The sequence below is a fragment of the Vicia villosa genome, linkage group LG4, assembly GCF_029867415.1.
Source record: "Vicia villosa cultivar HV-30 ecotype Madison, WI linkage group LG4, Vvil1.0, whole genome shotgun sequence".
In the NCBI taxonomy this organism is placed as follows: domain Eukaryota; kingdom Viridiplantae; phylum Streptophyta; class Magnoliopsida; order Fabales; family Fabaceae; genus Vicia; species Vicia villosa.
Genome location: NC_081183.1, coordinates 177,602,193 through 177,628,469, shown reverse-complemented (window position 1 = coordinate 177,628,469; position 26,277 = coordinate 177,602,193). Strand labels below are relative to the sequence as shown.

The 26,277-nt window shown below is 33.5% G+C and overlaps 3 protein-coding genes and 1 non-coding gene across 4 annotated transcripts; 2 read left to right on the top strand and 2 right to left on the bottom strand.

Moving 5' to 3' along the window:
- The first annotated feature begins 6,219 nt into the window (after positions 1-6,219).
- On the top strand, positions 6,220-9,586 carry LOC131596121 (metal-nicotianamine transporter YSL3-like). Its single transcript, XM_058868692.1, has 8 exons — positions 6,220-6,405; positions 6,551-6,965; positions 7,045-7,217; positions 7,346-7,443; positions 7,536-7,670; positions 7,783-7,972; positions 8,085-8,199; positions 8,403-9,586. The coding sequence occupies exons 2-8, from the start codon at positions 6,593-6,595 to the stop codon at positions 9,338-9,340; spliced, it is 2,022 nt and encodes a 673-aa protein (XP_058724675.1). The 5' UTR covers positions 6,220-6,405; positions 6,551-6,592; the 3' UTR covers positions 9,341-9,586.
- A 62-nt stretch (positions 9,587-9,648) lies between these two features.
- Positions 9,649-12,656, bottom strand: LOC131596123 (protein PEP-RELATED DEVELOPMENT ARRESTED 1, chloroplastic). The gene is made up of 9 exons (XM_058868694.1): positions 12,234-12,656; positions 11,938-12,093; positions 11,741-11,809; positions 11,481-11,651; positions 11,052-11,195; positions 10,725-10,874; positions 10,549-10,614; positions 10,237-10,296; positions 9,649-9,983 (listed from the first exon to the last, which is right to left on the bottom strand). The coding sequence occupies exons 1-9, from the start codon at positions 12,546-12,548 to the stop codon at positions 9,936-9,938; spliced, it is 1,179 nt and encodes a 392-aa protein (XP_058724677.1). The 5' UTR covers positions 12,549-12,656; the 3' UTR covers positions 9,649-9,935.
- An 89-nt stretch (positions 12,657-12,745) lies between these two features.
- Positions 12,746-12,818, top strand: TRNAK-UUU (transfer RNA lysine (anticodon UUU)). The gene has a single exon. It is a non-coding gene; the product is annotated as a tRNA-Lys (tRNA).
- A 745-nt stretch (positions 12,819-13,563) lies between these two features.
- Positions 13,564-16,695, bottom strand: LOC131596118 (large ribosomal subunit protein bL28m). The gene is made up of 3 exons (XM_058868690.1): positions 16,531-16,695; positions 16,182-16,382; positions 13,564-14,302 (listed from the first exon to the last, which is right to left on the bottom strand). The coding sequence occupies exons 2-3, from the start codon at positions 16,376-16,378 to the stop codon at positions 13,792-13,794; spliced, it is 708 nt and encodes a 235-aa protein (XP_058724673.1). The 5' UTR covers positions 16,379-16,382; positions 16,531-16,695; the 3' UTR covers positions 13,564-13,791.
- Between the last annotated feature and the right edge of the window lie 9,582 nt (positions 16,696-26,277).

The window sequence follows — 26,277 nt, the reverse complement described above, 5'->3', positions numbered from 1 at the left end:
AATCGAAACAAAAACTTGCCTAAACCTAAGGGAGTGATCAATCCACAAAGTTTCAAGCAACACAATCTCAATCAAACTTCTTTTTTATCGCAAGTTGTCATACAAATCATAGTACTTATTTGCACAACTATTTGAACTCTTTTTATTTTTCTTTTTCAAAACTTTTTCAATTTTTTTCCTTTCTTTTTCTTTTCTTCCTTTTTCACATTTTTTTCTTTTCTTTTCAACCTCATAGCAACAACCAAATAAGTTGAAAACATTTTTTCTCCCCAACTTGAATTCAACCAACATCAAAGTGTGAATACTCCCTACTTTCTAAGGCAAGGTAAAAATTCAAACCAAAAATCATGGTTGAGGGTTCAAGAGAACAAAGATCAAAATCTATGCAAAAAAGAAAACTAAACACTCATAGACGAGCATCAAGTTCAAAAGCAAAATGGAGATTGACAAAAATCTTAAAGGGGTTAACAAATGATCACACACTCACAAGGTGAACTGGCTATTTGGTTATGGTGGTCGTGCTCAAAATGAAACAAAATGCATTGATCATTTTCATGCTTTCATATAATCAACACAAATAACAGATTAAACATAATAAAATTCAGTTAAAACAAAGATTGTGGCCTCCAGCATATATGAACAATGAAAAGTTTCCTCATACTTGAGATTTGGGAACTAAAGTGATTCAATCAAAAACAAGTAATGCAAAAGAATGAATGGCATGATAATTGTACAAATGAAAAGTTCTTAAACATGTTATGCTATAGAAAACGATAAATGAGTATCTTGAATGACACAACTTTAAAAATATCATTACCATACATCCGCAAGTTGAAACACTCAAACTTAAAAATTCACCCAAAAAATTTCTCAAGTTATCGGAACAAAATTTACGACAAACAACAACAAAAGAATTAAAAAATAAATACTAGTATCTACTACAAAATAACATTAGTGAAAGTGGGATAAGAACCTAGCCCGCCCCGCGAAGGTGGCGGGCGGCGGGCTTGCCCGCCTATTTTTTTCTTTTCTTTTTTTTTTTTATAATTTTTTTAATAGATTAATAGACTTTTTTTACATTTCAATTAGATTTTTCATATAGTTTTTAGAACCATTTTTTATAAAGCATCTTTTAAAAAAATTTATTTTAAGAAACTGCATATATTCACAAATAAATGTATAAACTAAAACCATTAAGAATTGAAATTACTAGAATTAACTAAAAAATAGTGGATTTTGGCGGAGCGGCAGGCTTTGGTGGAGCGGCAGGTTTTGGCGGAGCGGGCAGCAAGTTTTAGTGGGGCCAACTTTGGCGGGTGGCGGGCCTAAAATCCCAACTCAACCCGTCACTTTTTGGCGGGTGCGCGGGCCGGCCCGGCGGACCACGACCTGTTTTGCCACCCTTAATTTTAGACGCATATTGGTAGGATATTACAAATTATGGGCTCGTCTATTTTGCCTTTTTTTGAAAATGATTTTTATAGTGTTACATAATTTTGTGTAAAAAAATTATAGAAAGAAATTTTTTATAAAATTTGGTTTGAATAGTTATTCTTAAAATGAGATTTTAGGTATTTCATCTATTTTTGAAAAAAAAATTGGATATCAAAATTTCAAAAAATCACTTAATTTTGAAGCTATTTCAAATAAATTTTCATAAAAAATATTTTGAAATACAACTTTTTTAAAAAAAAAAAAATTGTGATTTTGACTAGGTTTTGGTCTTCAATAATATATATTTATGTTATAGGATGTCAAAATAAGTGTTTTATTTAAAAAAAACGAATATAAAAAAATTGTAATATTTTGAAAAACGGTTTTGTAAGATCTTTTTAAAAAATATAAAAAAGTAAATCTATTTTTTTTAAGCTGAAATAAACAGATCATAATAGGAGTAGTGTACAACTGAAACAAACAAATCCATAGGTCTAGTGTACAGCTAAATAAAATAAAAATAGATTCAAGATATGCATAGAATAAAAAATATAAAAGTATATAACTAAATGTTAATTGTTCAGTCTGATATAAGAAGAAATGATGATGAATAGTATATAGCTAAATGTTAATTGTTCAATCTGATATAACTATTCAGCTAAATGTTAATTGTTCAATCTAAAAACTAACTACATCAGTAACTACGCAAATCTAAAAAAATACACTAACAAATATGGAATATTATTAAGAAATTTTATTAGATATACAGGTAGTGTGTTAACTTTGAATATTATGAAAATACACATATTTTATTTAAATTTTTTGTATGTATCAATTAAAAATGTTTGTTTCAATTATTATTTAAATCATGAATATATGAGTTTTATTAATTATTTCAAATATTTAAGTTTGAAAATAGGATCAAACCATTACTAATAATTTTTTGTCCTAAAATTTATAGTTTGAGTTATTATAAAAAAAATCAAACTTTAATAAGACGGATGAATATTTTACAATAACAATAATTTAATAAATATAATAACTCCATTAATATTTTAAACGCACATAAAAAGTAAATCATTAGAAATAATGGTCATGTCATTTCACATTATATTTTGTAAAAAATTGAACAAAGATGTTAAATTTTTACTCATATTTTTGGTCCATAAATTTTTTTTTAAAACAATTAGTTTTAAATTTTATAAGAATTAATCACATTTATTTCTATAATGATATTTTTTCATAATGCAAAGCGCACAAATACCAAAATGTGATATTAGTTTGAATGATTGATTGGACAAATACTCTACTTAAAAGTTTAACCTTTATCTTGTTTTTAAAATTGAACATTTAAACTATATTTTTAATCTCTTTTATTTTTGTGAATGAACTTTAATTAAATATGTATAATTAATAGTATTACACCTATACTATTGTAAACTTTAACTTAAACCATCACTCTTTAGGTCAACTATCTAAGCATTGCTATTGGATCATCTCCATAAGCGTGTTTGTCTTGCGTTTTCCTGCATCAATTCAAAAACACCCAAAATTAATTATTATCTATTTTTTGAAACTAGCAACATTTGTTATTGATTTTTTTGAAACTTGCAACATTTGTTATTAATTTTTTGAAACTTGCAACTTCAATTGCAGACTAATTCAATAATAAAATACAAAAATTAAATGATTGGAGTTTGATACAACAATGTGGAATTCTCAAGAAAGTCACATTTGCAATATATGACATTTTTTAGAAACTACCTAGTTATATCTCTACTGAAACTAATTGAATTACCTCACCAACAACAGTAAAGAAAGTTCCAACTGGAAGTAGTTGTTCAATTCTCTTAACTCCAAGCATCTGAAAATATAGTTTAAATTATGTCAGTTTGTAACTTAAGTATATGAGTGCATAAAAATGAATGAAAAATATAAAATCTCATTAAAAAAGCCAATTACAATTCCTTCTACTCCACCTTATGTTAGTTTATAAAACATATGTTGTTCCTTTACCTCAAACAAATTCAACCAATTCACTAGTTCTGATCTTGAAATCAGCTATAACTTAACAAACATGAATTGTACAAAATTGGAACCATTAACACGAGTTATTTTCTAAATAGAAGAAAGCAAATATTAAATAACAGAAAAATATGGACAAAAACTAACTTTTACGTTCTTTCCCTTCACATTTGTGTTGAATCTAAAACCTCTAATTCTCCTGCTCTTGCGGTAGAATGTAAAGGTGAGGCTACACATAATACAATTCACCAAAACAAATAAATCCCTTTTGTTCTACCTAACTTCAATTAGTTTCTCAAAATCAAAATCTTCTTTTTCTTCATTCTATCCACAACACATACACAAAATCAACATCTTCCTTAACAAATAAATGTAATCAAAATTAATACCAAAAAAGAAATGATCAAAAGAAATGTTACCACATTAATTCAACTTTAGCTCTGATGAAAAAAAGGATCAAAGTTAAAAATAAAAATGAAACCACGTGAACAAAATAAATATTTTTTATTGCATTTTCTTTATCCTTGAGTTAAGAATGGATGATGTAAATAATAGGTTAAAGTTTCCATTTTTAGTTGGTTGAAGAAACAAAAGCTGAAACATAGACCATTTATTTAACATACACAAAAGAAAATGTGGAAAAGGTTGAATCTTTATGTCAAAAAACACTATAACTGACATTCAAAACGTCTTATTTGATACGGACATGAAAAGTGTAAAAGATTAGATTTTTATCTAAAAAAAGACCGTAAACGACATTGAAAACGATAAGCAAGAGATATGAAGTTAAAATGCTCACCCTTTGATGTCGTTGTTGACAAACAATGTGTTAAACCACTTGAATAATTTGTTAAACCACTTGAATAACCTAAAAAACAAATAAAAAAAACATCAATCCTTCAAATATTTCAGATCTTCTTTTATTTCACAAATCTGGAAAATATCATCGTTTTTCATAGATCTAAAAAACATCACTGATTTTGCAGATCTGAAACATTACTAATCTAAAATTTAAAGTAAGAATAAAATCTAAAATCTTATATGAACAAAAGATTGAGGTGTTCAAAATGATTCAGAAACAATAAATAAAGGAAACTAAAGTTTCACTTTTTAACAAGTTCATATTTTCATGCCTTTCATGTTCGTCTACTAGGAATCTAGGGTTGCATACTCTTCGATGTCTTTTCTTTGTTCATGTGTATGGTTCAGTGTCCGTCTTTGCTGCAAATGAAGGATACTAGTAGGGCCGACCATCTTCAAGTGTAGTATGTGCTGCAGCACCAAACCTCAAATTTTGGGAGCCAAACTTTTAAATTACAAAAGCAAAGATTTTCCAATAATAATAACTTAAAAATAAACATAATAGGTCATGCAAGATTACATTATACTCTCTATGGTCCTTATTATAAGATAAAGTTCACTTTTTAGATTCATTCAATAATTAATGTATCTAGTCCATATATAGATCAAATACATTAATCATTCTATAAATTTAAAAAGTGAACTTCTTCTTATAATAAAGACCAAAGGGAGTAGGAATGTCAATGGGCAGGGTACTATAGTACTCGTCCCCATATCCGCAGTTTAAAAAAATTCTCGTACCCGAGCCCAAACTCGCGTGGGTATCAATATTCATACTTGTACCCAATGCCCATACCCGTACCCATTTACCCGTATTTATAGTAAAATTAAATCATTTAATTATAAAATATCATATAATTTAAGTATTTTTAACAATATTAAAAAAATTATACATGTTATTATTGAGTTAAGAAACAAATAAACACTTTTATTAAAAAGTGTAATGATTTAATAGCGATATTTTTTTAAAAAAAATAGAAACATGCATTTTTTATATAATAATATAAATGACATTATAGAAATACGTAGTGTGGGTATAGGACATAGTGGGTAGTAAAGTACCCGTGCCCGCACTCATATCACATATTTTAATGGGTAATTACTCGTGTATGTGTCTGTACCCATTTTTGCGGGTTTTATCTTATCTGGTGCGTGTATTTTTGTGGATATCTATCGGGGAAGGGCCAAATTGCCGTCCCTAGGAAGTACCATCTAAATTGTCACTATTGCACAACATTTTTTCTCATAATTTAACAAAAATTGCCCACTTAATTAATTGTTTTTGAGGAACTAAATCGTAAGCTTTAGAAATTCTTTCTTTTAAAACAAAAAAAAAAAGTCTAAAAAAAACATGTCAATCTATATCACAAAAAATTATGTTAAAAATAAAAAGGTTTTTTAATCAATTAATAAAAAAATAAAAATCATGTCATTAGAAAACTAGTAGTACTTCTTTTATTGTTTTATGTGTGTTATAGTAACTAGTTGACCATTTAGAAGTCTCTCTCCAATCTGATGAAAGATTTACTACTACTATTATTTTCCACAAAAGGAAAAATAATTGCAAAGTTGAAGCCACACGCATGTACCAAACTTAGTGTAAACTCTACTCCACCAGATGGAACCTACGAGAAACAAACAAACAAACAGGTGCCAAATACATTCCGTCTCTTTCTCGTACGTCCAAATTTACAGACCACTTTTATTAAGGAAAAAAAAAATCACATGAAGCGGTTTGGTAGTGTAGTACAATATATATCTTTTTGAAACACGTGTGTAGTACAAAAAATAACAAACCTTATTATTTTTTTATTATTATTTTCCTTTTTACAATTTTGCAGTACGACAAACCCAACCACTTTTACTAAATGTACGACATTACAACGCAGAGTGCACCTCTGTGCTGTTTGTTTTTCCAATGTACTTGTCTTTTTCTTTTGCGATGTACTGCAAATATCTTCATTTCATCGTGTAATCGCACTTTTCAAATTGATTCATATATAGTGTCTGGTGGGTTTTTGAGATTCTTATCTCACTCACCTTCTTCATCAATCAATCTCTTCTCTTGTCTTCATTGCTGCAAAGGTACGTACGATGATGTTTTAATTCCTGTTAGGATTCAAAAATTCATGATCTTTGATTTTTTTATTTTTTTTCAACCTACATTATGTTTGATGAAATGATTCTTTCGTTAGAGATTTGATGATTTGATACTTTACTTTCTTTGAAGATTGATACATTTATAAGGAGTAAAGGATTTGAGTATATTCCAATGGGAAATGTGAGCAATGAAGAACAAGAACTCAGAGAGATTGAGAATTTGGAGAGAGAGGACGTAGAGAAAGCTGGAGTTGATTTAGAAGATGTAAGTGGAATAGCACCATGGAGACAGCAGATTACAGTTAGAGGACTGATCACTAGCATCTTTATTGGCTTGATTTATAGTGTCATTGTGTTGAAACTGAATCTCACTACTGGTTTAGTCCCTAATCTTAATGTTTCGGTTGCGCTTCTTGGTTTTGTGTTCATTAAATTTTGGACTAAGATTCTTGAGAAAGCGAATATTGTTTCAACGCCTTTCACTAGACAGGAGAATACCATTATTCAGACTTGTGCTGTTGCATGCTACAGTGCATCTTATGGAGGTCATTATTCGTACTCGTTACTCCCGATTGATTAAACCTTCACTAGTAGTTTTTCTAAATTTTACTTGTTTATGTGTAGGTGGTTTCGGGTCTTACCTTTTGGGTTTGAATCGGAAGACGTATGAGCGAGTCGGAGGCGCTAGTACACCAGGGAATACTTCAGACACCAAGGAGCCTGGAATTGGATGGATGACTGGCTTTCTCTTTGTTACTTACTTTGTTGGGCTAACAGTATTGATTCCTTTTCGAAAGGTATTGCTTATGAATGAATCCGGATTTTTTGTTGTTGAACATTGTTGTCAAATAGCAGCTATAGCGGCTCTATAATGCTATATTAAGGTAGAGTAACTTGAATGTTGTTTGCTATGTTTATTTAACAGATGATGATAATCGATGCTAAATTACCCTATCCAACTGGAACTGCAACGGGTGTTCTTATTAATGGGTTCCATACTCCTAAAGGAAATGTCATGGCAAAGTATGATTATAAAATCAATTATGGTACTTGTTGTCTATATTTGTAATTTCAAGACGAGAGCACATATTAAACTAGTTTGGCATTTTTCACAGGAAGCAGGTTAAGGGTTTCATGCGGTTCTTTTCATTCAGTTTGCTTTGGTCTTTCTTCCAATGGTTCTATGCTGGTGGAGACCATTGCGGATTCGCTCAGTTTCCTACTTTCGGGTTGAAAGCATGGAAAAACACGTGCGTGCTTTTACTTAAACTACTACGATATGACTCTCTTTTTAGTTTTATGCATCAGAAGAATGAAACATTTGTCAATTGTAATTCATTTGAATGTTTGATTATTTTGCAGATTTTACTTTGATTTCAGCATGACCTATGTTGGAACAGGAATGATTTGTTCACATCTTGTCAATTTATCATTGCTTTTCGGAGCTGTGGTTTCATGGGGCATTATGTGGCCACTGATCAGAGTACTAAAAGGAAATTGGTTCCCGGAAAGTTTACCAGAAAGTAGCATGAAGAGTCTTAATGGTTATAAGGTCTTGAATGAACAACAAATGAAGGGAACTTTATTAGAGTTCATTTCAATTTGCGTTTTTTTTTTTTCTTTTCATTTTAGGCCTTAACTTTCTTTTTATTTTCATGGTGCAGGTTTTTATTTCCATTGCATTAATCCTTGGTGATGGACTCTACAATTTTATCAAAATTATATATTTTAGTGCCTTAAATTTTCAAGCATGCATGAAAAGGAGGAATCGCAGAACAGGTAAATAAACAGCCTTTTGTCACTTCTGCAGTTCATGGGTTTACGTGATTTTCAAGTATAGGCAGTGTTGTCACGTATAGGCCATGGCGGATTGTGGTGACAGACTTTTCACAACAGTCGTGGCCAGCTCATGAAAGATGGCAGTGTTATGTTGTTCTTATGGAGAATTTTGGGTTTTCTAATATTTATTTTTTTAACTGCAGCTTCAGTGACAGATGATGACCAGAACAAAACTCCAGACGATCTTACACGCGATGAATTTTTTATAAAAGAAAGTGTTCCAATATGGTTAGCATGTGTAGGCTATGTGGTACTCACCGTAATCTCCATCAATGTTATCCCTTTAATATTCCATCAAGTGAAGTGGTACTTTGTGGTGGTAGCTTATCTCCTAGCACCGATTCTTGGCTTTTGCAATGCTTATGGTTCTGGCCTAACCGACATGAACATGGCTTATAATTATGGAAAAGTAGCACTTTTCATTCTTGCAGCCTTAGGAGGGAAAAGTGACGGTGTCGTTGCTGGACTTGTAGCATGTGGACTAATAAAATCACTTGCTTCAACTTCATCCGATTTAATGCAAGACATGAAGACTGGTCATTTGACTTTAACTTCGCCAAGATCAATGCTTGTAACACAAGCAATTGGTACAGGAATAGGTTGTGTTTTTGCACCACTTGTATTCTTTCTTTTCTACAATTCTTTTGATGTTGGAAATCCTGAAGGTGAATACAAATCACCATATGCTATCATCTATAGAAACATGGCAATTCTTGGCGTTGAAGGCTTTTCAGCACTACCAAACCATTGTTTGGAATTCTGCTATGGGTTTTTTGCATTTGCTGTGTTGGTTAACTTCGTAAGAGATTGGAACCCTAAAAATATTGGAAAATGGGTCCCACTTCCTATGGCAATGGCTGTGCCTTTTGTTGTTGGTGCTTACTTTGCAGTTGACATGTGTGTTGGGAGTTTAGTAGTGTTTGTTTGGAGCAAGATGAAAAGTAAGGAAGCAGCTTTGATGGTTCCAGCTGTTGCTTCTGGTTTGATTTGTGGAGATGGGATATGGGTTCTTCCGTCTGCTGTTCTTGCTTGGTTTAAGGTTCGACCACCAATTTGTATGAGTTTCGCGGCAAATAACTAGAAGACGTTTTCTTGTAGATCTTTAGAGGAAATTTGTGTAGTAAGATTTTGTTAGTTCTTAGTTCATAAAGATCCATTTTTTTCTTTTTTGAGGAGTAGTTCATAAAGGTCTTAGTCAAAGGAGAATGTAGATCTTACCTGAAAGGCTTAGGGACAATAAGTGCGAAAATACAGACACTTGAGATTGCATTGGTGTAAATAGTTGTTTTCCTTGAGGCAATTTTATATAAACTTCTTTTTTACAAAAGGAATTTTATTGAACAATAAGAATTATTCCCATTACTATATTTATAAGATTTAACAATCGTATACTTGAAATTCGTTCTTTATAATACCACTCGAGTAGAAATCTCATTGTCGGCTCCATTTAGTACAAATTTTTATAGACAAATAAGTAGTACAACATTCCTTACAGAATTGTAGTACATTTACATCACTTTGTAAAGGTTCAAAATTTTGACATTATCTGTAAAGCTATTCCTATAAACAGCCTACCATGTCTTCTATGCGGCACAGAGAGTAACAGCATTGAGCCATACTTCTTCACCATAAAAAAATAGGATTATGGGAAGAGAAATAGAGAGATAGAGATTGATCTAGTTAAATGCTATCTCCTGAAGGACTTGAAGTGTCTTTTGATGAACCTGCAAGCAAAAGAAAGGAACAAAAGGTACAGATCATGTAGAAGATTTATATGGCGGTTTATTTAGTTGATGAAAATCCAAAAGAAAAATACAGAGAAAACATGAAAATTTTAAAGCCTGTACACAATAGAAATATATATTTATGATAGAAAGGATGGCACATGTCTTTCCAATGGACTAATGTGCCCGCGCAGAGGACACGATTTTGGAAATAGAAATAATAACGGATTAGGTGAAGTGGGAAAGAACTTACCCATTCCAGATGTTGTGCAGTGATACCAGAGTCAGTTCCGGCGTATATACCAGACAAGACCTGACATGACAAAAATAGAATATTAACTGGAAGTGCAAACACAGGCAAAAGAAGATCATTCAAATCGTAGTAATAATCAGATTGAATATCAAGAAATGAGCATAGAAAAAAGTTATCAAATTATAACAGTTTGGATTCCCAATACAGAGTGATATTTTCAATTGAACCAAACATTTTACCATTTCATGGAATTCTAAGGTTACATTGCTTCAAAGACAACCATTCAACATAAAAAATATGACATAGAATTACCTTAGAGACTGTTTCGAGAAACATGCCTGGGCGTACCGGATGTGGCCTCCGTCCTGTCACACTTGCCTGGATATCATGAAAAACAAATTAAATATGTTGTTGACTACAACTTGAACTGAATGCACGTGAAACACATTCACGTGTTAAATAATACACAGACATCCAATTTAACTCACCCTTCCAGCTATTCCTGTTGAAACCCTATCATCTTCATCGTTGTTGCCAGAATTGTCTGCACCTTCATCTTTTCCTAGCATCACATTTCTTATCATATCAAGAACAACTTTACCAGGTTTTAAAGCCACCAATTTGGTTAAGAAATTCACCTGCAACGCGAACAGTTTTATGTTTTAACGATGCCAAAAGCAAATTTTCGACAGTGAATAACCATAATGTTTACTTTTAGATCTCTACATATCTAGTGAAAATTTCCAACCCCTTTTAACACAGACAGTAAAATTGTGTGAAACTAAATATAATATGGAAATGTCACGTCAATGCACCTCAGACTGAGGTAGAGTAGAAAATCCACGATCATTTCTTTCATCTAAAATCCCCCCTCCCATCATATCACGAGCTTCTTCTCTAATCAAAACAAGCCTTGCAAGCAGTTTTCGATCAGGCACAACAGGACGAGTTTCCATTGTCTGCAAACATTAAAATTCAACACCAAACAATTAGCCAAAAAGTGTCTATAATTCATGTGGTTTCCTTACTCAAGACTTCAAATAGAAGCAACACAAAATTTTAGAAAGCTTCTGGTAGAATGAACAAGAAAAGAAAGACATTTCTCTTTAAGACATGGAAAAAAAATTTCAAAGAAAAAGAAATAGATAGGAAACAAAAAGTATAAAATATAAGACAATTTAAAGATTAAATAATTGAATGAAGAACCTAGTAACTCATATAATACTTGAAGTTTCTATCAATACCTCCAATAAATCATCAGCTTGGTTCGCTATGTCATTTAGATTTGCCCCAGGGATATGAATCTTCAAGTCATTCTCGCCTTTAAATGAACCGCCACCAGCTGCCACTCGGCGTAACAATTCATATCTGCTTTCCTTTTTAGGAGTTCTACATAGAAGACCAATTACTTGAACCTAAAAGATGAAGGGTGAAACGCACATTAGTATACAACTCGGAACCGATCAGAAAAGTGTTTAAGAAGTGACTCAAAGAAGTTCCTTACCTGGGGTGGGCACTTTTTAGTAAGATGTGATAACACTGTCTCTTTGATAACTTCCAACAGTGACTTGCGCTGCATGAAAACATATTCACATTTAATTCACAGACACAACTTTATGACAGTTTGTTTGCTCAACAAAATATAAATTATGTTTCAATGTATAACTGAACAAGTTTTAAAGTTTAGTTTGAAAATAAGACCTTATCATCCTGGTCCTGCTCCGCGAGCTGGATCATGTAATCAAGGGCCATCATGAAATCAGATTCCATTTGATCAACTCTCTTACCAATAACTCCTTGCGCAGCTATCTCCACTGCTACTTTTTCAGAATCTTCATCCATATCCATATCTTCCAACTGAAGTAATATCAATAATTCTAAGTCGTTTTCATAAGCTAGGAGCTTATAAAAATAAGCTGAAAACAGATTATGAACTTAAAAAAACAAATGAAAATTGAAATAACAGAAATCACTGCTAACCCTAAGAAAAAACTTACGAGGGTAATCATTTCCTGAAGAACGGAGATAACTTGATCTCCTCCTTTAAGAAGCGCTTCTCGTTGGGCAGATGTATCTGTATCTTCCGGATTTTCCTTTTCGTTTCGGTTAGTAAGTTCATCGAGTGGGAATCCACCGCCAACTTCGTAACTCGTATCGCTTAACGCGATTAATCGATTATTTTTAAGTTTTAGCTTCTGCTTCGGATGTAGATGGTGTTGGTGAGTGGAAGTTGAGTTTGGGAAATATGAAGGAAAAATGTTAGGGTAATAAGTTTGTGTGGGAAGCGGGAACAAGAGTGAAGTGCCAAGCATTTTTGTGTTTTGAGATAGAGTGATATGGTGATTTTGAATGTTTGTATAGCTAACAGTTGGGGTTTTATCTGGGTTTTAGCTACACGAATGAGACTGAGAAGAGTTGAACGATACTGGATATGAAGATGACATCAATTACTTCAAAACCGTTGTTGTGCGTTTCTATTTATAAAATATAAACACAACACTACCAGCGAGCCGTCTTAGCTCAGCTGGTAGAGCGCACGGCTTTTAACCGTGTGGTCGTGGGTTCGATTCCCACAGACGGCGTCTTCTTCTTTTTTTCTAAATCAAAATAATTGCATATTAATCTCCATTACTTCATATTAATCTCCACTCTAATAACTACCATGCATAATGACATTAATCATTTTCTTTGAAAGCTTAATCTCCATCGGAACTCTCCAACTTAACCTTCAATTGAGCATGTCATAAGTTTTAGAAAGATCTAACTTACTAAGTACTTTTTCCTACCACTTATGTTATTCATATTGTACACCATTCTCTATGTCAACAAAATATTTTCATGATACTTCTCCCCGGCACAAATCCAAAAACACTAACAAAGAAATGCAATTCATTAACCTCTTAATAATCACTTTATTAACTTTTTTTTTTAAATTGTATACCGGTATTCATTCACAAATTCCGATTAGGATTTTGACAAATATCATTTTGATTCACCGTGGATAAATTACTAGAGTTTTCCTCAATCATCCGGACAAACTCACAGACTGTTCGCACAATATTTCACATTTCTGGAAGAAATAACCACCCGCCAGAGATTCTTATTCGAAAAAACAAAAACTTTTGTAGTGATATTTTTATATTTATTTTCGGTTGTTCGATGTGTATATATTTAACAGGAGTCGTATTAGCCCTCCCTGAGTTTAATTCGTGTGCTCTTTTGGTTTGTTGTAATTCTCCAAACACCTCATGAGAAGAAGATGAAAATGAAAGGAAAAGAAAATAACCAGGTGATATCCTTGAAGCTCCCAAAAATAAATCACCAATATGAAAACAAAATAGTTGTTAGACTTAGAATACCCTTTAGATTTACTAAGAGTGCATCAAGAAATTTGGTTCTATTACAAGAAATAAACTATTATTTTGGCACACAAAATTATGCTTTTGACTACAGAATGTTTAGAGCACAAAACCAGGGTAAACCAAAAATCAAATAACCAAGACTTTCATACTCGCTGAGCTAAAACAACTTACACTGCCACTATCAGACATAACATCAATTAGTAATATAACTTCCAACTTTGAGTTTGTCTGCAGCTAACACGTATGAGACAGGAACCAATCGCTTTGATGGATCCTGTGAGATTTCTCCCTCGATTTTAGCAGCACCCTCGTCACTAGATTGATCATCCTTACTTTCAATCTCAATTATTTTATGCTTGTTCATACCAGCGTACACTATTTTTCTGACTTCTTTTCGGGCTTCCCTTTCGGCTAATCTCAAATCTTTAAAGTCCTGTTCAAACTTCTCTTCATCCTCTGGTGAAAAGAATACAACCTCCTTCGTTCCAAGTTCTTCATACAACTTCTCAATCTTCGCTTTCCACAAGAGGCCTATTTCTGTGTCCATCTTCTGATAAGGAGTCCTCAGCAAGTATTCATCAATTCCACCTGCCTTGTCTATGCAACGAAGGGCGTGAGTGGTGACTTTCACACGAATGTGACGATCTAGAATATAACTGAAGAGCCTTTTGTCCTGGACATTAGGTTTCCAAGTTCTCCTTGTCCTATCAAACATCAAAGAAACTAGTATTCTTATTATCAAACATCAAAGACTAATGAATTGAGAAGACCAATTCTATAACAGTTATAGTAGATATAAAGTATAAACCACAAAAAAATGAGGTCAATAGTAAAGTTTTGAACTCAATCAGGATTACAGGAGTCCAAGAAATTGACAGTTTAAGCAAGTGAAACATCGAAAGTAGATTATTCAAAATGCTTTAGATTCCAGTCATTCAATAAGTGAAGAGACAGACTAGCAAATGAACTGTAACTGTTCAATAATCCTACCTAGAGGGACAGAAAATGGTATTGTTTATTCTTTGCCTTGTGGATGATCAGTTCCTTGACACTTTTAATTTTTAATTTGGAACCTTAATCTTATACTGTTTGAGATGAATTGAGTTGTGTAACAAAACATCAAACTGAAATTTCAATAAAATTTGATCATATGAATATAAAAATGTCATTGACTTGGAATGTATTTCAACATTTGCATTCTGAAACAAATAAAGATTACTATTAAGTGAATCACTCAAATATGAACAATTACTAGAACAGAACTGGGGTCAAGAGCAATATTTATATAAATGGAAAAATGCCAATGTTATTTGCCAATCAAATTAATTAAGAATCATGGTTCATCTCTTATAATAGTTCGAAAAGATGTCTACGAAGAGACATGTACAAACTATGCAGAATATATTTAGTATAACACCAGTTAATACAAGCAATCAGCAAGTAAAAAAATCATGAAGACCGCCCATGAAAACAAGAGATGATAAAGAAAAAGCCTTGAAAACAAGCTAAGTATTTTTACAACTTACAAGCAATAAAATCTGCAAGTGATATCAATGACTTGACCATAGTATTCTTAATAACGACATGTAACAGTTCTGTGTTCCACATTCCCGAATCATAGACATCTTATGATTGACATGATGCTTATCACGACAATGTAACTAAGCTACCAAGATGAACAATATTTTCCTAGTGGCTACATACAATTGGGACACATTCTAGTGTTTCAAGGGAAACTTTGATTGGCTCTCGAAGCTTGGAACAATCTGTAATGTTCAAGTTCAAAGGATTTGTCAAGAAGAAAATCTTCCTTTTGGGAAAAAGTCATTAACCAGAAACACACAGATCTTCACGGCTCTCTTTGTTGCTCTTTACAAAAATCTTTCCTTGTTAGAAAGAAAAGGGATTGAAAGAGATAGACATTGGAAAACTCCGTTTGCAGTAATCCTTTAGCTATGGTTGTTTTCTATTCTACGTAATTAGGATGCCTTATACCCTTAATTCATTAATCTTTTGTTCCCTATGTAGCACCGAGTGCTTATACATAGCACCGAGCACTTATACAACACTGACACTTCAGATTAAAGATGTGTCTAGTGTACAACACCACTATATTTGCTTACATTCAATTATTCCATTTTATGAAATTATTACCGGTATCAGTGTCATTTTTGAGTGTGCGCTAGTACTTCATATGCACCAACACTATTTCTCAAGTTACGACCAGTGTGTATGTATTTTATATCCGAGTCTATGATTCATAACTTCATCCCTTTACATTAAGCTCTAAGCTATTCTTTTGTCCAGAATTTGTAAATCCATATAAAACCGTCGTAGCACCGACACATTTGAAAAAATGTGTGTCAATGTCAGTGTCCGAATCCAACACCGTCATTTGTGATTATGTTTAATTGGATACCAGTTTCAAATTATTATCGGTGTCAACGGATCAGTGTCGTGTTTCCGGTGTCTGCGCTTCGTACCCTAGTCCCTAGAAGCTAAAGTATGAAAAATTCTAACCTAGTTAACAATTAAAAGCAACAAACACAAAAACAAAAATGGATCAAAGAAATGAATACAAACCTGTTACCACCATCTTCACTAACACTATTACCAAACTGAATGTGTTTCCCAGCAAATAGACCACGCTTAGCGCGATTCATGACAACTTTGCTTCGAGGAAGACATTTCTCCAAAGATTGCTTCACTCGTGGAGTCATATTCTTCTCTCCGACTTTCTTCAGAACTTTCTTCATCATCTCTTTGCCTCTAAACGCCATTTTCCTTATCAATTCACAAAAACAAAACAAATTTTTTAAAAAAAAAATGGCAATGAAGGGAAAATAAATAGGAATTTGTTGTCAATCGCGGTGCGGTGCGGAGATCTGCGGCTGAAAATTGAGTTTGGTATTGAAAAAGTGAAGAAGAAAACCTGAACGTGTTTAACACTGTTACTGGAGGCCGATGAGCAACTGCTTATGTTTCCGGGGAGTTGAGTTGTTGAGTGCTTAGAAGAGGACAGTGGGCTGCGGCAGCGGCTGATTATGTTTTTCCGATGGAGCAGGTTTTAGTTTTTATTGGTTAGTTTTATTTTTAATTTTAATTGTTAAAATGTCGTATTAAAAAGTGATAATATGTACAATTTTCTTATAAAAATAAATAGGCTTAAATAATGGGTGGATGTATATAATTATATATTATAGTCATCATTGGCTATGTTTGGGAGTTTGGAGAGAAAGGGAGGGGAGGGCTTTGAAAAATAAGAAGAATTTGGTGAAAAGGATAAAAAGAGTTTGGGTAGGAGGGTTTTTGAGGGTTTGAGTTTATTCATAACACTAAAAACCCCCCATAAAATGGGGAACTCAAAAATTGTATTGAAGGAGGGTTTTGAAGGGCTTACATAAATTTTTCAAATATCTTTTTGGTTGTTATAGTATTCTGAAAATTAAAAATTTAGTAATGATAATGACTCTTTTATCATTCTAAACAAAATCATTTTTTCAAAAAATGTCAAATATTTTTCTATATTTTTTTAAAATTTCATTTTTGGAAACCTTCTCCTCCCCTCCCATCCAAACTCCCAAACATAGCCTTAAGGATGACTAAATAGCTTATAAATTTAATAACAATTTATAGAGTTAAATATACGACCGCCCTTTTTTTTTTTAATTTCCCTCTTATAAAATAAAGATTTTGTTTTCTGTAGTCCATATCCCTTGTTTGGCTGACTGGGTGTTTGGAATCTTCATACATGGCATATTGGACCTGCTGACTGTATGTTAAATTGTTAATGATCAAAGCCCTTATCCCTTGTTTGGCTGACTGGGCGTTTGGATCACACAAATAGAAACCAAACATCCAACTACTGGACCAACTCTTTTCATTTGTAATAATATTGCTCCAGAAACAATAATTAGAACAAAAATTCTGGAAACAGAACAAAACAAATATCACAAAACAAATCACCGAATTAACTACTCTTGTGCAAAATCACGAAACCTGCAAAATCACCATACACTGGAACAACCTTCAATGAACCAGTAAGCTGAGTGGTAGCTATTGGAGTATAATGTTATTAACTGCACACAAAAAAAGGAAGAAGAAGAATGGAGCATAGAGTATAGAACATTCTTAACAGTAATAATGGTTCAAATCAAAGCTTGAGAAAAATTCAATTGGACACAAAAAATCTAAGAGAAAAACCTAAATAAATATGTTTCATCTCTCTCTCTCAAGTTCTCGCCGGGGAAAAAAAGAAAAAAAACAAGAATCCACGAATCCAACCGTCGTACCAAGCCCTTGAACAGCCCGTAACCACCACACGAAACATCACCATCAGAACCAAGCGCCCTTCTTTTTCATAAATTTTATTGATATCAGTTTGTTTGCCATGCTTCACTGAGTAATAACCCCCATGTTATTTGTTTGAATTGGTTCATATACACCATTTAATTTGACATTTAAGCTTTAGGGTTTGAGAACAAATTTTAAAATTAAATAGGATTGTGGAGGTTTCAACGAATTTGAGGATTAGAGTTATGTTGAGGTTGAAAAACTGAGTTGAATCATGTCTTCAGTTTGCATTTTTTGTTGATTTTCTATGTTTGCGAAATGGCCATGGTAAAAAAGGTAGAACGGAGAAGACGATAGAGAGGATGTTGGGTTCCAAAGATAGATCAGTGCAAAAAGAAAAAAATAAAACTTAAGAAAAAAACAAATTAGAATAATCAACTTATAAAAGAATTTTCAATACAAGTATTAACACACGAAAATAGCTAGCCCAGTGGTTGGGTGCTTGACATCAATGCAAATACTCCTGGGTTCAAATCCCATAGGTTTGAAGTCAAACCTAAACTCGCCCTAATGGCAGGGGCAGTCATATATTTAACCCTAATTTAAATATCTTTCGTAATAGTCTTTTCATCACGAGTTTATAATTTATTTTATTAACTTATAGTTTTTTTCATATATTATTTCAAATCGCGTTTTATCTTATAGCTTACCATTTTTTCTTTCTTTTATATCTTTTTTTTTTAAACTCGCTTTTATCCTTTATAATTTATTATAATTTAAAATAAAATGATTATGTATTAAATATCTTTTAAGTTATTTTATATTTACTAGTTAGTTGAACCAATAATTTTATCAAATACACTTCAATCAGCTTATCAACTATCAGTCTCAACCATTAGTTATAAGCTATCAGTCATCAACCATCATCCATGAACTATAACCTATCAACTAACCGCTATTTTTACCAAACAGACGCTAAATTAAAAAATGAAATGATTTTGTAATTTGAACTTCTTCTTTCTATTCTCTAATCCATATCTGTCTTATTCCTCTACACTTTTATCCATGGCTACCTCTTTAGTTGGTAACTTTACTCTGTTCCAAATTCTCAGTTGGTAACTTTACTCCATTTCATTTAATTATGTTATTGTTTTTTATGATGGGAGATGGATTTGCATGCTTCATCATCTAATAAAATTGGTGGTGGATTTTTGTTGAAGAGTGACAGTCTTTGGTCTTGATAGAAGAGTGAAAAATCTTTTTTAAGCAAAGAATAATAGCATGTGTGATCATTGTCTTTCAAACAAGCAATCTGGACATCATAAAGAAAAGGGAAAACAGGGAATAATTTTGGATTTGAAAAAATTCTGAATTTGAAGAAAGGTTAGAAATGAAGATATGAACACAAATCCATAATTTTGATTTACCATTGACATGTGGCACCAAATTGTATAATTCACGTGTAATAATAAATGTCATAATAAAAATTAAAAAACAAAAGTCAAGTCAGTAACATTAACAGAACTTTGACGTCAGAGACCAACGCCTTAAGTCAAATAAATATTACGATTTTTTGTTGATTCAATAGTATTTTCATCATTTTCATAAAAGAAATTGTGTTTTCATTATATATATTGTATTAATTTTATAAGAGGAAACTGTTGGAGTTTGTTAGTCTTTTGGATATGTTAGTGGTGCAGCCTCTTTGGATGAGGTTGCAAAGGGGCGTTAGAAGTGTTTGATAGACGTTTTTTGTTGATCAGGTATTGTTCTGGGAAAGGTCGTCAGGTTGCCTTTGGTAAGTTTGGAATATTCTTTATTATTCATCATTGGCATTCTTTTATTGTGTTTGTCCTGGAATAACGATAGTGTTTTTGTGCAGACATGATGGAAGACGACGTAAGGGTCTGAGTTTTAAGGTGGGAAATACAACCGCCTAGTCCGGCCGCAAATCTTCTTCCTCTTCCAGGACCGCAAATGAATTTCAAATTTCGCCCTGACCCTTCTCCTAATCGTCTCAATTCTCCCTTCGGTGATGAGTGGGCATTTTTCACCGGCCTCTCCTGGCGGTCCTTACGGGGAGTAATTATATTGTTTAACTCGTTCGGCTAAGCTGACATCTGTTGCTTTGTCAATGGCTAGATCCCGTTGTTGGGAAGCTCTTTGGTCCGAGCGAGTGCATGAGAAGAGAGTCCGGCTGGAGAGGAGTGTAACAAGTTTGACAACCCAATGGGATACCTATTTAAGGGAGCTATAGAAAACTCATGCCTTTCTACAGGAGGTACGTAAAGTTTTAGCTCCTTCCAATCTTCCTGACACTATTTATAGTCAGGCGGGTCATTTGTCGAGGATGTTGTGTTAATTCTCTATGTTATGATTGGCATTATGTTTGGTAAAACTAACTTATGGGAATATGTTGAACAAAGATGTTCTATTCACTTCAACTAAATAATACATGTCGAGAAAGATATCCTATGCAGATTTCATTCGACATCGCGTCTGTTATGATTACAATTGGATTTGTTTAAGTCGGTTTATGTACCGGTGCAGAATATTTTGAAATATTAATGCAATCCTATGTGGTGCTTAATTTAAGGGATAAGAGATTGTCTCTGATTCAAGATATTTGAGTAGTTATTAAATATGGAGAATATTTAGGAATCTAATGATTGGAGTCCTATCTTCATGGAGAAGATTTTGGAAGATTTTCTCGAGTGCCCTACGGTGATTTGAAGCCCAAATCCAGTCCAAAAGATTGTTACAAATACCAAACATCAAACCTATTATTTTATGTGAACTTACATTGTAATTTGTGTTAGGGCTTGTGCAGTCTTGTCTATTGTGAACCTCTCTAATATCATCTTGATAGAAGAGTTTGGTGTTTTCATCGAGTTGTAATTTATGTGCTCATTCATAAGCTTTTAAGCATTGAATGATTGTGTTTTGGAAGTGTGTCTTCTAATATTTGTAATTGATCATCACGATTGCGATTGAGGGGGATTGAGGAGGGCCTCATGCCTAGGTGAGTCTTAGGTAGAAGTTAGCACAAGTAGTGATTAAGTGAGAAGTCAGTAAACTAAAGGTTGTTTACGTGTGAATCGAAGGTTGTTTGCATAGTACTTTGAGTTGATACTATCATAGTGATTTTATCCTTGGCTTTGTGGCCCCCATAATAGGTATTGTCGATACCGAACTGGGTGAACAATTACTTGTATTCTTTAAAGTTTCTACACTACACTTTTATATACCTTGGCATTATGTGTTTTTTATAGATCATTATCTCGACATTTCTTAGGACATCTGAGATCTAAACACCAGAATTTCATGTTGGAGGAAAAAACTCAAGCTCTTGAATCTACTCAGGGAGAGTTGGAGTTCTTACGTGGATAATATATTTCTTTGGCTCAACAGCTAAAAGAATATATTTTTGTGAACCTTTGGGAGGTTCAGGTGTTATTTGAAAATGCATTACAACAAGTGGAGCATTTTCATCACCCGTTGGCTATTTCATGATAGCAAATCCAGCTAGATCAAGTTGTTCAAGATGGTCATATTGTTTTTATCCTTGATTAGGGTCCATGTGCTCATCCTCCCCCATTCTTTGTACTACGACTATGTTGTTAGTCGATTCTTCATTATCCTTATTTAAATTTCCTTTGTTCTGCTTAAGATATAATCTTACTTAGTAATATTGTGGCATGCTCACATACCTGTGATTTATAAAACTTTTATGCCATCACAATTTTCATAGAAAAACATTAAATGGTACCTACACTTGCATGGTTCCAAATGTTTTATTTTTTGGGTAGTATTACCTTGGATTTTCAACACAAGTATAGAAAAAGGCATAAAGGTCAGAAGTTTAAGAGTTTAGGTTTAAACGCTTATGTTTTGGTCGAAAAGGTCTCAGTCGACCTGGGAGTTTAGTTCATTTAATTGACTTTGTTGAATGGCCAGATGAAGCAACTATGACTTTGGTCGAATTCTTCTCACTTGGAAAACTAAGGTCATGTAGTTTTAAAGACTTAGTAAAATTTTGGAGTTTCGTGTCATCTGAAGCATAGTCGAGGCAAGTTAAAGTGGATAAGAGCAAGCAGCTATTCAAACACACGTGGAAGCTTGCATGACGAAATTCGCATGAGGTTTGAAACGTGGCCGATTTTTCTTAGTCGACCATTGTAGATGGTTATTTTAGGATTTCTATATAAATAGAATTTGTTTTCAGTTTTAGATGTCCGCATTTGTTACATTTCTATAGAAACCCAAGTATCCGTGTCAAAGTGAGAAAAGAGTGTTTTCTGGAGAGAGAAAAAATGCTAAGAACACTCTCTTTTCAACACTCTCTCAAACACTCACTCTCTTATTGGTTGAAACATGTGTGGGTCCTACCATTTTATGTGGGACCTATTTTCAAAGTGAGGGACCCACACATATTTCAACCAATAAAAGAGTGAGTGTTGGAGAGAGTGTTGAAAAGAGAGTGTTGCTAGCACTCCTCTTTCTGGAGAATGTATGTATGTGTGCCATTTATGAATTTCAAACAATTTTATTTCATTTTAATATAAATCTCTCCTTTCAAGTTTTTTCTTTTCAACTATTTTTACTTATTTACTTTGCAATTTCTTTTAATTTCTTTGTTTAGTTCAAAGATTCTGGCATTTGTTGAATCCTTCAATAGCTTAACATCCACATTACTACAAATTAACACAAAAACTTGTTAAGACTTTAGTACTATGTCCTAGGATTTCCTAATTGATTATGCAAGTAACCTTTAATAAGAAACTAGCGGTGGTTTACTAAAAATCAGGGTCAACAAAGTTACATACTCCGGTGGGATATTGTGCTAGTCTTTTCGCAGTTTATAAGTGTTTGAGTCAAAATTGTTCTCCTTGAAATTTAGTCTTTGGTTTATGAATTTAAGGAGTGGTAGAGGTCTTCCAATAATGACGCGTCCACCTACCAATAATTCACAAAGTAATCCCCAAAGTAGTGGAGAACCACCAATTGCATCAACAACCAAAGAAACGATTATTTGGATCCCTATGGGGGCAACTGTTCCATTAACATCACAAACGCCGACAAAGGCGATACCACCGAAACAAAATGTAAACCCTTCTCGGGTATTAAGTTCTCCAAGACCAATTTTTGGTGAACCCAGGATACTATTTTTTCCAGCTTTTCAATGTTAACAAATAATAGAGCGTACCTATATGGTATGCCTTTATCGGTTATGGCAAGCCTTCAAACCAATGTGTCGAAATATGTAGACAACGGAATGGCGACTACGCCACTTTTTTCCCATCATGCTTCAGCATCGATCACAAACAATTTGGGTCGAATGATGCCTCTATTTAGAGGGACAAGTTACATCCCTCAAATGACACCATCATTGAATACGACGTCTATGATGTGTATTAGGCAACAAATGGATGAAAGAAACCATGAAGTTGTGATTGCTTTAACACAACAAATTAGGACGATTTTCAATCACCTGATTAATAACACTAACTAGAGTTATGAAATGCTCGAAAACCAGATGGCTCAAATAACCGATTTCTTCGGAACCCCACAGCCTCAAGTGAGGCCAACACCTCAAATTTCAAATCTTAAGCCTGTTTAATATATAGGTTAAAATAACCCAAGAGTGATATTCGTAAACAAAAATCAAGACGCCGACCAAGTTCTTAGAAACGCCCAACAAAATAATTATGGGGGCCACAACAACATAGAAAACATGGTTGAACAAATCTTAGTTCAAAATGGTCTGAACACAAGTCTTCATAGACCCAATTTCATATCTCCTCTGTCGGAATATGTTCGACAGACCGAATTACCCAGGGGTTGGAAAGTTCCAAAATTTACTAAGTTTGATGGCGACATAAATGAGTCTACAATCGAAAATGTCTCTATGTACCAGACTGAGGCTGGCGACATAGCCAATAATAAGAATTTAAAGATGAAATATTTTCTCAAACCATATTTCCAAGGCCATTATGTAATGGTTAAAACCGGATATCCCATTTAAGTTTTGAAGAAGTCAGACATTGTAAAGAGAATAGTATCAAGGCCAGTTGATCTATGTGATTAAAATATCTAATACATACTTAGAGGAATTATTAAATCGCAAATGTTATCCAACTTCTTAGCAAAATTTAGTTCGCTAGTGAACAAGAAAGCCCTTATATATGGATACTATAACTGGATGACGCGTCAAACCTGAAAGAAAATGGCGCTAGAATAAATTAAGAGGGTTAAAATAAAATCCTCATAGATAAGTCATTGAGACTTAAGTTTAAATCCAAAAACAACAAAGTTGAGTATGAATTCCTCATTGCCAACATGAATCTCACCATATAAATGGGTACTTTGAGACTCACACTTGATTGTGAATCATGTTTTTAGAGAGTATCAGGCGAAGGAATCCCAAGTAATCAAGTATCTCACAAAGGTATGTGAATTATTTTAACATTTTAAAGCCTTTGAGATAATGTATATGCCCAAGGAATAAAATTTTCGAGCATATCTCCTCTCAAAGCTCACAAGTACCAAGAAATCAAGACATAATTGGAATTTCATACAAGAAACTTTAGCCGCCCCCAATATTGAGACAGAATAAATCAACGCCAATGGAGTCGCTAAATCCACAAGTTGGATGGTGCTTATAATGCGTTATCTGACGACAAACAAGCTCCCTTTTAACGAGTTTGAGGAAAATAAAATTTGAAAGCATGCAGAAAAATACACCATGGTGTCTCGGAAGATCTGTAATATGGAAAGGGCCTCCCCATGCTAAGATGTTTAAGAGAGAACAAGATCACCTTGGTCTTCACAGAGGTCCACCAAGGAACATGTGACCATCAAATTGGCAAGCGAACTCTTGCCCACAAACTATTGATGGCAGACTTTATTGGCCCACCATGATGAACGACCTAATTTGTTACAAAATGTGACATGTTTTAGAGAAATTTCAACCTACACCACACGCCAACTGAAACTATTCACTTCGTCACATTGCAATTGCCATTTTATCAGTGGGCCATAGACATATTAGGTCATTTCCCACTAACATCGGGGTAATCGAAGTTCATAATTATTAGTGTAGACTACTTCACAAATTGGATAGAGGATTTGGTCATATCCAGTATCACATTAGAAGGGCTTAGCCCGTCCATTAGCAACAAACTATATGCAGGTTTAGCTTACCAATAGTCATCATCTCAGGCAATGAAAGACAATTTTCCAGCTCAACCATGGTGGATTTCTGCCATATATCACTTAGGAGTGCAAATGAAGTTCATCTTGGTCGTTCATTTGCAAGAGAAAAAGAAAGATAAATAGAAAAATAAAGTGATATTATGTGGGAAAAATAAAAAGCTAGACGACGCCAAAGTTCTATGGATCAAACATCTCTATGTGGTATTATGGTCTTATCCCACCATTCCCCACTCAATTATTAGGGAGACTTTATTTACAATGATATATGATGTCTATGCTATGTTATCGATCGAAATTAACACGCCCACATGGAGGCATGCTCAATTAAACAAAGAGGAAAACAAGAAAGGACCTAGATATGCAAGAACTGATTCCCCCACATGGTTGATTTTTTTTTCAATATCAAGGATATGGTAGAACTGACCCCCCCACATGGTAGGGGTTTTTTTCAATGAGGCACCATGTCTTAAGAATTGTCGAAATGATAAGGTTGGATGTACTAAACATTTTAGAACTTCAATGAAGTATCCTTACTGCTCGCGAGGTTATTGAATGTTGGAACTTCAATGAAGTATCATTGCATCTCACGATGCTAATGAATGCGAGAACTTCAATGAAGTATCATATCCAGCCACTAGACTATTGAATGTTGGAATTTTAATTACTTGCCATCCACGAGGTTATTGAATTCTCAAACTTCATTGAAGTATCCTTGCCGCCCACAAGGCTATTGAATGTTATAACATCAGTTAAGTATCATTGCCGTCCGCGAGACAATTGAATGCTGAAACTTTGATGAAGTATCATTTCCACCCGCGATGATATTGAATGCTTGAACTTCAATGAATTATCCTTTCCACCCACGAGGCTATTGAATGCCAAAACTTCAATGAAATATCCTTGCCACCATAAGGCTATTGAATGTTGGAACTTCAATAATGTATCTTTGCAGCCCATGAGGCTATTGAATACTTGAACTTAAATGGCGTATCTTTTTTGCCCAAAAGGCTATTGAATGCTTGAACTTCAATGACGTATCCTTTATGCAAACTAGGATATTGAATGTTAGAACTTCAATGAAGTATCTTTGTCATCCAATGAGGCATATCGCTACGGGAACTCCACTAAAGGATCCTCGCCAAGGGAAACTCTAAGCAACACTTCAGAGACT